Genomic DNA, 14743 nt, shown 5'->3' with positions numbered 1-14743 from the left:
CAAATTAATTCAGGTGATTTTATTTTCAGGTTGATGCAGGCTATTTCATGATTTCTAATTAGGTTCAGCTGTAAACATGCCTTCCTCTGAATTTTTATTACACCATGAATTGATTGATCGGTGGGAGCCAAATGGTATCAATGATTTATTGCAAACAGATTACTTATAGAAGGAGCTTGCCTGCAGCAGAGAGTGGTTATGACTCGCTTACAGACCTCTTTGATGTGAATTATAGGGCATGCATTTGCATTACAGGCTCACCTTCATACTTTTCTCCAATGAATGTTGCATTCTGTCACAACCGATCAAATGTCGAAGGGCCACTAACCCACATATAGGCATAAGACAACCCTGAATATAAGACGACGCATAATTTTTAAGATCTGTTTTTCGATATCAGTTCAATCATATTTTTTCACCGCATTTCTTAGCTGTTCTTCTTCCTCGATCAACATAATCTCATGTCATCAAAGAGTAAAAATGCATTTCTTTCAATATGTGTCAAAACGTGGACTGTGAGGGTTTTGTTTTCCCGAGATGCAAGAATTGGAAGGGACGTGGCGTGCAGGTAAAGACATGGTTTAATTATAACTATAAACTACAAAGTACAAACAAAAGGGTACAAACTAAAAGCGCGCACAAAGGCGGAGAACAAACTTGACTAATGAAGCAAAATCTAGCACTTGGGCAAAAAACTATGAACATGAAACAAATAAACACTTACTGTGACAAGAATATAGACACAACTCACTTGGCATGGAACTATGGTAGCATGGGTAACATGGGTAGCAGAAGTCAAACGGAATTAATGTCGCCAGGCTGACTTCCTGGCAACTATCGGCTTAAATAGTCTTGAACATGATTAATGACAGGTGTGTGAGTCCAAATGAATCAGGTGCGTGACATGAGGACAGGTGAAAACTAATGGGTTGTCATGGAAACAAAACAAACAAGAGTGCACAAAGAGTCCAAAAACCAAACCGAACATAACCAAAACAAAACATGATCACACAGACATGACAATATACATCATAACAAAAAGGGTAATATTTAAAAAATGGATAGATGTTGATAGTCTAGCTCATACTGACTGGTATACACAAGCTATGGAAATGATATCAGTAGAAAAAACTGCATTTAGTTTAGATAATAATGAGTCATATATTGGAATATGAGATCCATTATTTAAATTTGTTTTAACTATTAAATGAACCAAAAATATGACTTATTTTATCTTTTTGGAAAATATTGGACACAATGTTTTGACAAGCTTATGAGATGTGATGCAAGTGTAAGCCACTGTGACACTATTGTTAATTTTTATAAATGTTTTTATTTTATTTTTTATAAATGGCTGTAATGATAATGTCTACTATGTTCTAATCACTGCTAAGTTGGAATTGTTATTAATATTGATACTGTTGTTGATAATATACATTTTTGTTTAACTGCTTTTGGATTGTTTTGTGTCATGTTTGTGTGACTTCTCTATTGCTCTGTTTATTGCTATTCTGAATGTTGCTGGGTCGGGTTTGGTTTTGGAATTGGAATTGCATTATTATGGTATTGTTGTGTATTGTTATTTTGGATTGACTAATTAAAATACAAATAAAATTAAATTAAATTAAATTTAAAAAAATCAACAAAATCTCTAAATAAACACCATAACTCCTCCACTGTTGTTTACTCAGGCTGTGTTCACACGAGTGGTTTGGTACTCTAGTCTAAACTAATTCGGATGAATATGAATGAAAAGATCGTCATAGGACCAAGGCTGCTCAGTAAAAATGTATGGACACAAAATAAAGACCTATGGTCGGGCATCTATTGTGATTTATTACATGAAAAAACTAAAATGTTCCAAAGCTCCTATTTGTGTTACTGGTTGTTATTCTAATAGTCTGCTATTTTTTACCATATAGGGTTTCATGAAACATTTTCAAAATATACATTTAAAGCGCACGTGCATTTGAACAACTCAATCTAGAGCCCCACACAGACAAAGACACAGGACCATCATGTCAACTTACATCAAAGTACAAATACATTCAATAAAATCAGAATCAGATTTATTGGCTAACTATGTTTAACACAAAAGGAATGTGACTTGCTAGAATGCGCTTTTTTTGTTCAATGCAAATATGCTGTCCTACACTACCATCGCTTTGTGCACACAGGCAACCTGTTAGTTTGTTACTAACAATGATGGGCAAACACGCAGCAAAATCCAAACGCTCCAAATACAGAAATTATCAAAACAGACCAAAACCAAGAACACACAAACAACATAAAACAAATGCAGCGCAAGTGCTGTTGATAAAAAGAAAATGCTGCAATCATGTTAACGCTGCAGAATCAAAAAGAACAGCAACAATGCTGCAAATGCAATGCAAACACAAACCACAAAAACAACTTCATGAGAGAAAATGCTGCAATTTCACAAAAGGGAGCCAAATGACCAGGAAGTTAGTCTGGCTAACAAGATCACCATACCATACCTGTCAGCATATATACTTAGAAAAAAAGGAAATTTTCCCAGAAAAATTTGGGAAAATAAGAAAAAAACTAATTGGTAAAAAAAACAGACTGCCTACTGTTGCGCAACCGTAAGATTTTCTAAGAATTTTATTTTGAAGGGCTGACTTTTTAGGCTACAAGGTATGTTGCTGAGTGTTGCTGAACGGACTGTGCTGCTCTGCAACACAGGAGTGGATAAAAAAAATGTTTTCAATTAGTTGGAATATGGGTAAAACATAGGAACAAAAGGGCAAAAAGTTTCCAGGAAAAAACAGGAGGTTTGACAGGCATCTACAAGACCTGAGGAACATCGGTCTTTAAAGACAAGAGCAGGATGCCCAGAAAAAAGTTGGCAGAATGTAAAGATACATTTTCTTTAAGTCTTTGTTAAACACTTGGCCCTAAAAATTATTGGCTATAGAATACCGTAAAACATTACATCATACATTTTTAAAGACGGACATCCTTTTGGTCACCTGGATAACTTCCTGGTAGCATTGATAATGGTGCGTTCCATTAATGTCGGGAGTTAGAAGTCGGAGCTCGGAATGACGTCCTAACCGAAATATGAACGTACCAGTTATGAGGTCGGAAATCGAGATGGTCACATCCACGAAAGCTATTGTTTATGATAAATGTATTTATTATGTTTTAGTTTAGCTTTCTTAAATTTTTCTGTGGCGCATTTTGAATTGCCTTGGGTACGAACTGTGCTCTATAAATAAACTTGCCTTCCCTATTCTTGTGCCAGTTGCCTTATCTGAATACAAATAACTTATGGAAAATAAGCACTCAAACTTCCAACACGATGGATGAAGAGGAAACACAGACGCAATTGCTAGCGATGTAGAGCGCATAGAACACAAGAAAAATAAGTATTTATTGTATATTACAGTAACATAACCATATATAAACATCCTACATAAAAAGTCGAGGGCAGTCAAAACCGCCCTGTCAACAAATACAGAAATTTTTCATTTACGTGGCTGTCAGAAATCGTAGTATTCATAGATTTATAGTTATCGATGTAGCACACTTACAGTTGCAGTCATGAAGTGGAAATTACATTTTTTTCAAATTAAATCGTGACACTTTAGCATATAGTCTTATTTTGGTTACATGATGTAGTTCATGTCAAAATTATGAAAACCTATTCACTTACATAAAGTTACTTAAAGTTAATTTCTTATATTTGAGTTATTCCAATAATTAAACCTTAGACCTCATGAATGGTCTTGTTGATAAATGCACAAAATAATCCCACAAATACACAACATATTGTAGAAAATCTACCTGTAGAAAATCTACCTGTAAATCTATGAAACGATTTAGTTTTTTTCTCCTATTTTAGGCGTTGTAATGCCAAGTATCCTGATACTTGAGTCCACATATAGCATATAGACAGACCACAGAGTGTTAATAAAGAGGTTTTTATTGCTCTGTGCCAAACATTAGGACATTTCTGAAACCCAATCAGAGAAAAACCTGGAGCTCAGTCAAAAAGTGTACAGAATGAGTCAGCCAGAGCTGACAATCAACCAGTCAACTTTAATACTTGTTCCTACAAAAAATACTGACGGTGCGATTTCTACCATGCAAAAAAAAAACCTAACAAACGACGACAAGCTTTTAGCTGTGCAGCGCGAGATTAAAATATGAATCCTTTTAGAAAAATTAACATGCAACTGTCACTTCCTCACACGTATCTGTATATCATGAGAGTGCAGCAATTATTAGAAAACCTTCGCTTAAGATAAATGCCTTCAAGAATGAATCAGCATTTATGCCAGATGACTGATGTTCTCTTAGGCAAGGAGTTGTTACTTATCAAATCATAAGTCAAATGGCTGAGGCTGAGTCGCACCTTGATTAACAATCTTTGCCAGGTATTTGAAACCATTACTAGTCTGGCTCGTATATGTACGCTACAAATATTGGGACAACTGACCACACATGAATTTGAAATAGAAATACATTTGTAGCTTTTATTGTCTTGTGCACTGGAAAGTTTTGGAACAAAATAGGACTTTCCCCAAACTGTTTCTACTCAGCTGGAAGCACAGAACTTCCAGAGGTCTCTTGGCAAGGAGAACATTTAAGATACTGGTGCTCATGAGCAGCCATTTATTTGTCAAATCATAAAAAAGTCCAGTCATTTATCAGGAGTCTAAATGACAGCAGCTAATATGAACAAGCAGGTGAGTGGAAATGCAGATATGAAATATCATTCATCCTTTCCTTGAACTTTTGCAAACACTTGTGTGAATGCACTTAACCAGCTGAACTCCCAAAATAAATAAACCTAAGTAGTGTTTCTGGATCGCATGAATATGCACTGTGGTTTCCAGAGAATTTAGTATCCTAATGGAAGCCACAGATGGAGAAGATGTTCGTCATCTCTTGGCTTTCGCTTCTCTCTCTCTCTCCATTTTGGCAAGAGATCTATGGCCGCGTGCATGTGTGCTGATATGTCTACTGTATTATTACATCAATTATTTGGCATGGAGGAGGTCAGAGCCACACCAGCATCCTGTTGCCAGAGAGGCGTGCTTTGTATCTCCCCCCAGGCCACAATTAAGCCGAGCAGAGAGTCCAGATTCAATCACACACATCCATCCTGCCCAATAGAAACACACAATTTCAGGCCGAGACGCGCCGATATCAGACATACGGCCCAAAGCTACGCCGCCTGATAACAAAAGCTTGAGGGAGCATGTGACCAGACTGTGACCTCTGTAATTAGTCATTACGCTGGGTCTGCAGATTTTCATGATAGGGCTGCCAAAAAAAAAAAGCTGAATGTGGCGATAGATTGACAAACAGGATGGTTGGCCGAGGCACACGTACCCTCGAAATGTGTCCAGTGAACGCAGACGGGTTGGTTTCACTTTGCTGGCACTGCTCTCGGCGTTCCCAACATGCACTTCATCCTGTAGACACAATAAGAAAAGGGGGAGAAAATAATGTCAACACTGAAGTCCTAAGTGGATTATATTGTGAGTAGTCGCATTTGTCATCTCAACATGCACGCTTTTTCCATGATTTTTAGGTTGGGACCAAAGCTCAAGACTACCTCACTTTAGGGTCATTACCATTCTGAACGTTCTGTCCAACATTTTTTATTTATTTAACCTTTTCGTGATTGATGCTTTTTCAGAAAGTTTTGGCAAAAGTCACAATGTTTTGAGGCGTTTTTCTTTTTTTTTTAACATCATCAAATCAACTTGTGATTTTATGAATTGGTTATCAACGTTTTAGGTCTTCCTTGACACATTAACCTCAAAAAGCACAGGATTAAAAAATTAAAATTAAAATACTGATGTTTTACTCGTTTTATACCACACAGCCTACAATATGGCAGTAAAAGTACATGAGCTTATTGTCAAACTACTAATCTTTGGGTGTCCAACAATTCGATTCAATATCGATTCTTGGGGTCACGATTCAATTCAAAATCGATTTTTTTTTCAATTCAACACTATTCTCGATTCAAAAACGATTTTTTCCCGATTCAAAAGGATTCTCTATTCATTCAATACATAGGATTTCAGCAGGATCTACCCCAGTCTGCTGACATGCAAGCAGAGTAGTAGATTTTCGTAAAAAGCTTTTATTATTGTAAAGGACAATGTTTTATCAACTGATTGCAATAATGTAAATTTGTTTTAACTATTAAATGAACCAAAAATATGACTTATTTTATCTTTGTGAAAATATTGGACACAGTGTGTTGTCAACCTTATGAGATGTGATGCAAGTGTAAGCCCCTGTGACACTATTGTTCTTTTTTTTTTCTTTTTTTATAAATGTCTAATGATAATGTCAATGAGGGATTTTTAATCACTACTATGTTGAAATTGTAACTAATATTGATACTGTTGTTGATAATATTCATTTTTGTTTCACTACTTTTGGTTTGTTCTGTGTTGTGTTTGTGTCTCCTCTCAATTGCTCAGTTTATTGCAGTTCTGAGTGTTGCTGGGTCAGGTTTGGTTTTGGAATTGGATTGCATTGTTATGGTTTTGCTGTGTATTGTTTTGTTGGATTGATTAATTTAAAAAAAAAAAAAAAAAAAGTTTTTTTTTTTAATACAAAAAAAAATAAATCGATTTTCTAAAAATTAGAATCGATTCTGAATCGCACAACGTGAGAATCGCGATTCGAATTAGAATTGATTTTTTCCCACACTCCTACAAACTACTGTTAATTATATTTAATAGTTTGCATGTTCTCCCCGTGACTGTGTGGGTTCCCTCCCGGTAGTCTGGCTTCCTCCCACCTCCTAAGACATGCACTTGGGGATAGTGAACTAGTGAAAGGGATAAGTGGTAGAAAATGGATGGATGAAAAAAAGAAACACCACCAAAGGCTTCCCTTTTGTCTGTTCTGTTATCCACAAGTTACAGACATTCTATTTGAAAGTTTAATGCATTAACATTTTTTGTCCATCTTAAACATTCATTAATGTTCTAAAAGTTTTCCCCCCGCACATTAAAAACATTTGTGATCTGTCTCTGGCGCTTATTTTTGTTTGTTGGTAAGTGAGAGACGATGAGAGATTGTTATTGCACTTCAACATCTCTGACATGTAAATGTTGCATCTTTGATAGGCTGTAGCTCACCCGTGACCATATTGAGGACAAGCGGTATAGAAAAAGGTTGTATGGATGTTTTTAATTATACAGTAACAGCACAATTGAACAAAAACATTGAAAAATATAAACGTTATATTTAAAAAAACAGGTTTTTGTTCAAGTGGACTTGCACAATATCTACAATATTGTAGCAGTTGCTTCAAGGACATAATTCACCACACCTGTTTACTTGACTTTGTCGTCATTATTCACTGCCATTGTTCTATTGTGAACATAACAATGTTGTTCTTGTTTACCATTCATATATGCAGTTAAGAGTGAGTAATTCGGTGCGGCCCCTTTAAGTGACCGTCAAGAGTTTTACCCAAAGGTGGAGGTTTGTTGTGACCACCATTTTGAGTCGCTTCATGTAAAAAAATTATTCTGCTCTTTGGTGGAATAAACGGCGCACATGTTTGTGTGTCAAAGATATTTCAAGTTGTCTTGCTTTCGCGTTACTAGCGCAACACTGGTGACCCCGACGCATCACTGAACGCATTCAGTGAATATTATCGACCATGACGGCGAATGCAGTTTCACTGAAGCTGCCTGAGTTCTGGGAATCTTCCGCGACTGCATGGTTTGCCCAGGTCGAAGCACAGTTCGCACTGCGTGGTATCACAGAAGACGACACAAAGTTTTATTATGTCGTTTCCTGCCTGGGGAGTGCAACGGCGACCAAAGTGGTTAGCGCCCTTACGCGTCCACCTGAGAGGAACAAGTATCTCACGTTGAAGGCTCACCTCTTAAAGATAATCAAACTTTCCGACGCGGAGAGAGCTAGCCGCCTTTTTTCGTTGCGGAGGCTTGGTGATTGCAAGCCCTCTGAACTTATGGACAAAATGCTCCTCTTAGGTGAGCACAGGCCTGGTTCCCTCGTTGTGCAGCTTTTCCTGAGACTCTGCCTTCTCAGGTGCGGGCTGCTTTAGCCAACACTGCCATTTCGGACTGCTGCAAACTTGCTGCTGAAGCTGAGGCTTTTACTGTTGTGCTAGCTTGCTATGCTAATGGACAGCCACTTATGGTGATATTCAAGGGGAAGACGCTGCCGAAAGAAAAGTTTCCGTCTGGAGTCATCATCAAGGCATGACGAAGGAACTCCAACCGCTGGACATGGGTGTAAACAGGACGTTCAAAGTGAAGTTGTGAGCGTCATGGGAGCGATGGATGACAGACGAACACAGCTTCACGAAAATGGGAGGTAGCGTCTGGCGAGTTATGCTACAATTTGTGAATGGATCGTGGATGCTTGAGCTAACGTGTCTGCTTGCACTGTTGTTCGAGCTTTCGCAAACGCCGGCATATTTTCCGAGGAGCCCCACGGCAACGAGACTGACTTTGAAAATGATGAGAGGGAATCTGGCGTTTTTGATGGAGAACTTGCCCAGCTGTTCATTTCGGACACAGCAGATGAGGACTTTGATGGATTTGTGGATGAGGATTGATCAAAAAATAATGTGAGTACATTGATAAATACTTCAATAAAGTAGAACTGAACTCAGCTTTGCTCCTGCTGCCTTTTTAAAACAGCGTCCATGCATGCTAACGTATGTTTTAAGCTAGCGTATGTTTTAAGCTAGCGTATGTTTTAGGCTAGCGTATGTTTAACCATGCCTGCGCCCAAAAATATGCTGTGCCTTATATATGCGTTAAATACAGAATTAGCACCCGTAACTGACACGGCGCCTTTTAATACGATGCGCCCTATGGTCGCTAAAATACGGTATAGTGGCTTCAATAACGGGAACCGGTTCTCAAAAATGGATTCGAATCCATGGAATCGGTTCTTTTCTTATTGAAGCATCGGGAGAACCGGTTTTCGAACATCATTCCTACCTATGTGGCTACATACTATCTGGCTGGGGCAGAAGGGCCTATGGCAGATTCTTCCACTCTCACTGCTGCTGCTGCTGCTGCTGCTGCTGCACCCTCAGGCGGAAACTGGATTCTGGACTTTGTTTTTTCCATGCAAGATTCGAGACCAAAGCCAAGCGGTGCCGTCCCCATGCAGTTTCAGTGGACCGTCGCCGGGAAACGTCAGGGCCGGCGCTCAGCAGTGGCCATGAGCGCCAGCAGTACTGGCAGACTGCTGTTTATCCAGGACTCCCTCTCCGTACGACGGTTCCTGTGTGACAGAGGTGCGCAGAGGAGCGTCCTGCCAGCATCAAGGTTGGACATGCTATCTGAGTCCCATAGTCCCCCATGGAAGCGGCTAATGGCAGCCCTATCCGCACTTACGGTATACGGTACGTGGAGCTGTGTTTTGGTAGACAGCGTTTCATTTGGAACTTTGTGACTGTCAAAGTGATGGTGCCGCTCATCGGTGCAGATTTTCTCTGTGCTTTCGGGCTTCTTTTGGATTTGAAAAACAGGCGGTTGGTGGATGCGATTACGTTCTGCTCGTACAAGTGCAGTCTCAGCGCGACAGACTCCATCAGACTTTCCAACATGCTACCCACCGCGGACATCTTTCCTCGCTGAATTCCCAACCCTGGTGCAACACAAGTTTTCGTCAGCTACCGCCAAGCATGATGTGGAACACCACTTTGCCACCACGGCTCCCCCTGTGCACACACAAGCCCGGCGCCTGGACCCTGCAAAGCTCTTCATCGCTAGAGCCGAATTCGAGACCATGGAATGCCTCGGGATCATTCGCCGCTCAGACAGCCCGTGAGCATCACCCCTCCACATAGTGGAGAAGCATGGAGGTGGTTGCCGGCCATGCGGTGATTACCGCAGGCTCAACGATGCCACTACCTCGGACCGTTATCCAGTCCCCCACATACAGAATGTTTCCGCCAACCCGGCTGGGAAAACAGTTTTTTTTCAGGGAGATCTCGTCCGGGGCTATCACCAGGTGCCGTTCCACCCCTCTGATATCCCAAAGTCAGCGGTCATCACCCCATTAGGCCTTTTACCGATGCCTTTTGGCCTTAAGAGCGCCGCACAGACTTTCCAGCGGCTGATGGACTCTGTTTTACGTGACTTGCTGTTTCTGTTCGTCTACTTGGACAACATCCTGGTAGCGAGCACTTCTCAGGCTGAGCATATAACCCCCTCAGGAGCCTTTTCCAGCGCCTTAGCCAACATGGGCTCATTGTTAACACAGCTAAGTGCCAGTTCTTGTTGTCTATAATCGACTTCCTTGGACATCGCGTCACAAAGTGCGGGCCAGTTCCCCTTCCAGCGAAGGTTGCTGCCATCGCAAACTTCCCCCACCCGCTCACGGTTAAGGCGCTTCAGAAGTTCCTTGGCATGGTAAATTTTTACCATCGTTTCATCGCCCAGGAAGCTGACCTCATGCAGCCACTGTATGATGCTCTTAAAGGGGCTGCTCCCAAGCACATGGAGGACTGGTCTGACACACGGCACAGTGCTTTTGTGGGGGTCAAGTCAGCTCTAGCTAATGCTACACTGCTGGCGCACCCATTACCTGATGTTCCAATTGCAATAACCACGGACACTTTAGACTATGCTGCAGGTGCATTGCATGAGCATGGGTGGCACTTGGCAACCTATGGCTTTCTTTAGCAGGCAGTTGCGCCCCTGCGAGCATAAATATAGTTTGACCATGAGCTCCTCAGTCTCTATCTGGCCATACGTCATTTCCGTTCGCTGCTTGAAGAAAGGCAGTTCACAGCTTTTGTGGACCACAAACCCCTCACTTTTGCGATGGCCAAGACGGCCGAACCGTGGTCGGCTTGGTAACAGAAGCACCTCTCCTACGTCTCCGGGTTTACGACGGACAGCCATCATCTTGCTGGTAAGAACAATGTTGTTGCTGACTGCCTCTCCCGAGCCGTCACGGGCGCTGTCCATGTGGGGCTTGATTTTGCACAGGTGGCAGTTGACCAAGCCAACGACCCAGACATCCGAGCTCTGAAGGCTGCAGCCACAAGGCTACAGTTGTCTGAGGTTCCATTTGAGGGCACAGGTGTTACGCTCCTTTATGACATCGCTACGGGTCGGACACAGCCCCTCGTGCCCGCCATTTGGCGGCGGCGGGTGTTTGACTCGATCCACGGCCTTTCCCACCCCGGGAGGAAACCATCCCAGCGGCTGGTAGCTGCAAAATTTGTCAGGCGTGGACTGAAGAAGGACGCAAGGGACTGGGCTGCCACATGCGTGGCATGCCAATGCTTAAAAGTGCACTGCCACACCAGGGCTCCACTGGCACCGTCAACGTGGACCTGGTTGGGCCTCTCCCAACTTTGTGCAGCTGCACATACCTCCTCACGATGGTCGACAGGACCACCCGCTGGCCAGAGGCAGTACCTCTGACGTCAGCCACCTTCGCAGAGGTGATACTGGGGTTTCGGACTGCCCCCGAGGAAGACAGTTGGTGTATGGCCAGTCTTTGCAAGTGCCAGGCGACTTTATTCCTAACACTATGGCACCCTGGTCCGCCAGTGAGCAGCGAGCTGCTCTCTTCTATGCCGCCAAGATTTTTTGCCCCCATCCCAACTTCCCAATACGGCCTTACGGCGTCTCATGTTCCCGCTCCTTTACGAAGGGCGGCATTTGTTTTTGATCGCCCCGACGCCCACCGCGGCCCCCTTCAGCCTCCTTACGATGGGCCATTTCGCGTCCTGGAGAGTGGAGACAAGCATTTCCTGTTGGATGTCAGGGGTCAGTCTGAACGAATCACGGTGGACCGGCTTAAAGCGGCCCACTTGGACCTTAGTCAGCCGGTTACCACGGCCATACCCCCGCGCTGGGGTCGTCCGCCTGCTCTGCCTGGGCCCCATGATAATTTTTTGCATCCTTCTCTGCGGGCCCCTCGGAATTTCAAAAAAAGTGCAGTTCCCCTTTAACACTGGAGGATGAGGAATAGCTAAACATGCTACACTACACACTGTAAGATACAAGAAGTAATGCTAACCACTAAGCGAGAACTCTAGAATGTAAAAATAATAGGCGGACCGATGTAAAAATATTGACAGTAATCATACCAAGTACAGTATCAGTATGATAACACTGTGATTAGTTTGGTATTTTTCATTATAACAAAATAGTTGTTTATTTTGTCATTTTTGTTATTGTGTACAAACTCAAGAAATAACACCCAATAGTTATTAATTATTCCAGTTAAACCATTTTCAACAATTTTGACTTTATTATGAATTTGTAGGTAATGAAATGATATACAATAAATAAATAACTTTAATATTCAATTGATATTGTTACACCGCCAGTGTTTTTGTCTGATTATAATAGTGATGATTATAATGTAATCATTCAATTATCTTGCATATTTAGGTGTTGGTATCAGCATTGAAATAGCAAAGACTGCTCCTGTAACTACTTGGTATTGAATCGATACCCAAATGTGTAGTTTCACCCCAAACACGTTGAATAACAGAAGAAAAGTGTTCATTACATTTTAACAGAAGTGTAGATAGAACCATTTTAAAACAGAAATTAACCAAATATCAATAGTAGATTAAGTACTTTAACTATCAACTATTAACAAGTAACTCAACAAGCAGATTAATAATATTTCAGACAAAATAATACAACTGTAAATGATGCAGTAATGCAATATGTTACTGCATCTGTTCAGGGCAGATGGCAGACAGCGTGTGTGGCGTTGTTGGGAGAGCTGTTGCTGATGTCAATGTTGTGAATTGAGTGGCCCATGGTGGTGGTGGGATTACGGTATGGGCAGGCGTATGTTACGGACAACGAACAAAAGTGCATTTTATTGACGGCATTTTGAATGCACAGAGAGGAGATCCTGAGGCCCATTGTTGTGCCATTCACCTGAGACCATCACCTCATGTTGCAGCACGGAAATGCACGGCCCCATGTTGCAAGGATCTGTACACAATTCCTGGAAGCTGAAAACGTGGCCAGCATGCTCACCAGACATGTTACCCATTGAGCATGTTTGGGATGCAGTGGATCGGCGTATACGACAGCATGTTCTAGTTCCTGGCAATATCCAGAAACTTGGCACAGCCATTAAAGAGTGGATCAACATTCTATAGGCCACAACCAACAACCTGATCAACTCTATGAGACGGAGATGTGTTGCACTGCGTGAGGCAAATGGTGGTCACACCAGATACTGACTGCTTTTCTGACCTCCCTAAACCTCAATAAAATAAAACTGCACATTTCTGGGTGGCTTTTTATCGTGACTAGCCTAAGGCACAACCTGTGCGATAATCATGCGTTTATATTTTTGTACTGTATACCAACGATATAAATGTACAGAATTTGGTTACCCATATCTCGAGGTTTCTTGTCTATTAAAAGTTAAAATGTTTATATTACTTTTTCCCAAGACAGTGCATGACACAGAAGTTAACAGAGACATGAGAACTCTGCTAAATGTACATCTCTCGAGACTTTTAAATCTTCTTTAAAAACACTTTTGCGCTGGCATTTAACACGAGCTGAGCTGGACATCTTTATGGACATTTTATACTGTTATTTATAAAAAAAAAATGTTTACTATTTTAATGGATATTCTTTATCTTATTTTATTTATAGTGCTTAATTTGTTGTGTACAGTTGTTAGTTGTTACTGCATACAGTATGTCAATGGCCAAATTAGGAGCCTTTGCGACCTGTTTTGAAATAGTTGTATTATCATTCATACACGAACAAATTATATAATGATAATTATCATTAGCGCAATATTAATTTCAGGCCATACCTCCTCTCGCTTTCTTCAAGTAACGTTAATATTTTATCTCCAAAGTCTATGTATGAGAGCAGCACTCTCTTATGTTGCCCTTAAGTTGGAGTTGTCGGCCTCCATACAGCACTTTAAAGCACCAGAGCAGGAAGACAGCAACACTAATAAGTCAGTGATGGATCTACACACCATCCACACACCATGTGCAAGACTGGGACCTCTTACTTGCCAGAATGAGAGGAGCCATTCATGCTTACCCAGAAATGCATAACAGCTCTCGCCATAAACCATGATGGTTGTCTGAATGCCTACATGTCAACCTGCTGCACAATTGGCTCTGCTAACATTTGTATCAATTTTCCTATTAGTGTCTATTAGCAGCTTGATGACTGCAGGCCCTGGGAAATTTAACCATGCACCATTTGGTCAAACCAAACAACGCAGTGTGAATGTTGGAAGGAGATCTAACTTTTTGTGCTCAAAATATAATATTACGATGAAAATATTTTACTCACAAGCGAGTACTGGGGTATTTGGCAGCAAATGGTCTTCTTAAACTTCGATGTACGCCATTTTCTGTGACAATAAGAGACGATCACTTCAGGGGAAAAAACATGAAAATGACGTACATACCTGTATGCATATGGTGTCACAACAAATAGGAGAGCGGTTATAGACAGGGAGAGAGCAGTGACCAGGATAGCTGCATAACACAATCAAAAAGACAAAAGTTTACTACATTGGTGTGAGCAACAATAATACTGATCTGACATCATTGCTCATACAGCACTTTATAAATGTTCATATCAGATATTTGACATGCCCAAAATGATAACAAAACAGTCCTGACTCCCAAGCATCTTGTCAATAAGTGTCAAAAGTATGCGACAAACAAGAACCTAAACGTTCATTATTGTCATTCACAAATAAAACACTATCTATGTAT

General features: G+C 41.2%; 2 protein-coding genes across 3 annotated transcripts in view; one reads left to right on the top strand and one right to left on the bottom strand.

The window, feature by feature from the left end:
* Nucleotides 1-14743, top strand: part of pcbd1 (pterin-4 alpha-carbinolamine dehydratase/dimerization cofactor of hepatocyte nuclear factor 1 alpha) — a 163544-nt gene that overhangs the window by 104078 nt on the left and 44723 nt on the right. The gene's annotated exons all lie outside the window — the stretch shown is intronic.
* Nucleotides 1-14743, bottom strand: part of LOC133657406 (heparan-alpha-glucosaminide N-acetyltransferase-like) — a 91576-nt gene that overhangs the window by 40075 nt on the left and 36758 nt on the right. For both annotated transcript variants that reach the window (XM_062058700.1, XM_062058699.1), the window contains 3 exons: nucleotides 14431-14500; nucleotides 14313-14373; nucleotides 5365-5447 (listed from right to left, as the gene is read on the bottom strand). In XM_062058700.1, coding sequence (XP_061914684.1) covers nucleotides 5365-5447; nucleotides 14313-14373; nucleotides 14431-14500 — 214 coding nt within the window. The remainder of the gene's footprint in view (nucleotides 1-5364; nucleotides 5448-14312; nucleotides 14374-14430; nucleotides 14501-14743) is intronic.

The sequence above is a fragment of the Entelurus aequoreus genome, linkage group LG09 (genome assembly GCF_033978785.1).
Source record: "Entelurus aequoreus isolate RoL-2023_Sb linkage group LG09, RoL_Eaeq_v1.1, whole genome shotgun sequence".
Lineage (NCBI taxonomy): Eukaryota > Metazoa > Chordata > Actinopteri > Syngnathiformes > Syngnathidae > Entelurus > Entelurus aequoreus.
Note: the sequence above shows the minus strand (reverse complement) of the source record. Positions and strands in the feature narration are given on the sequence as shown.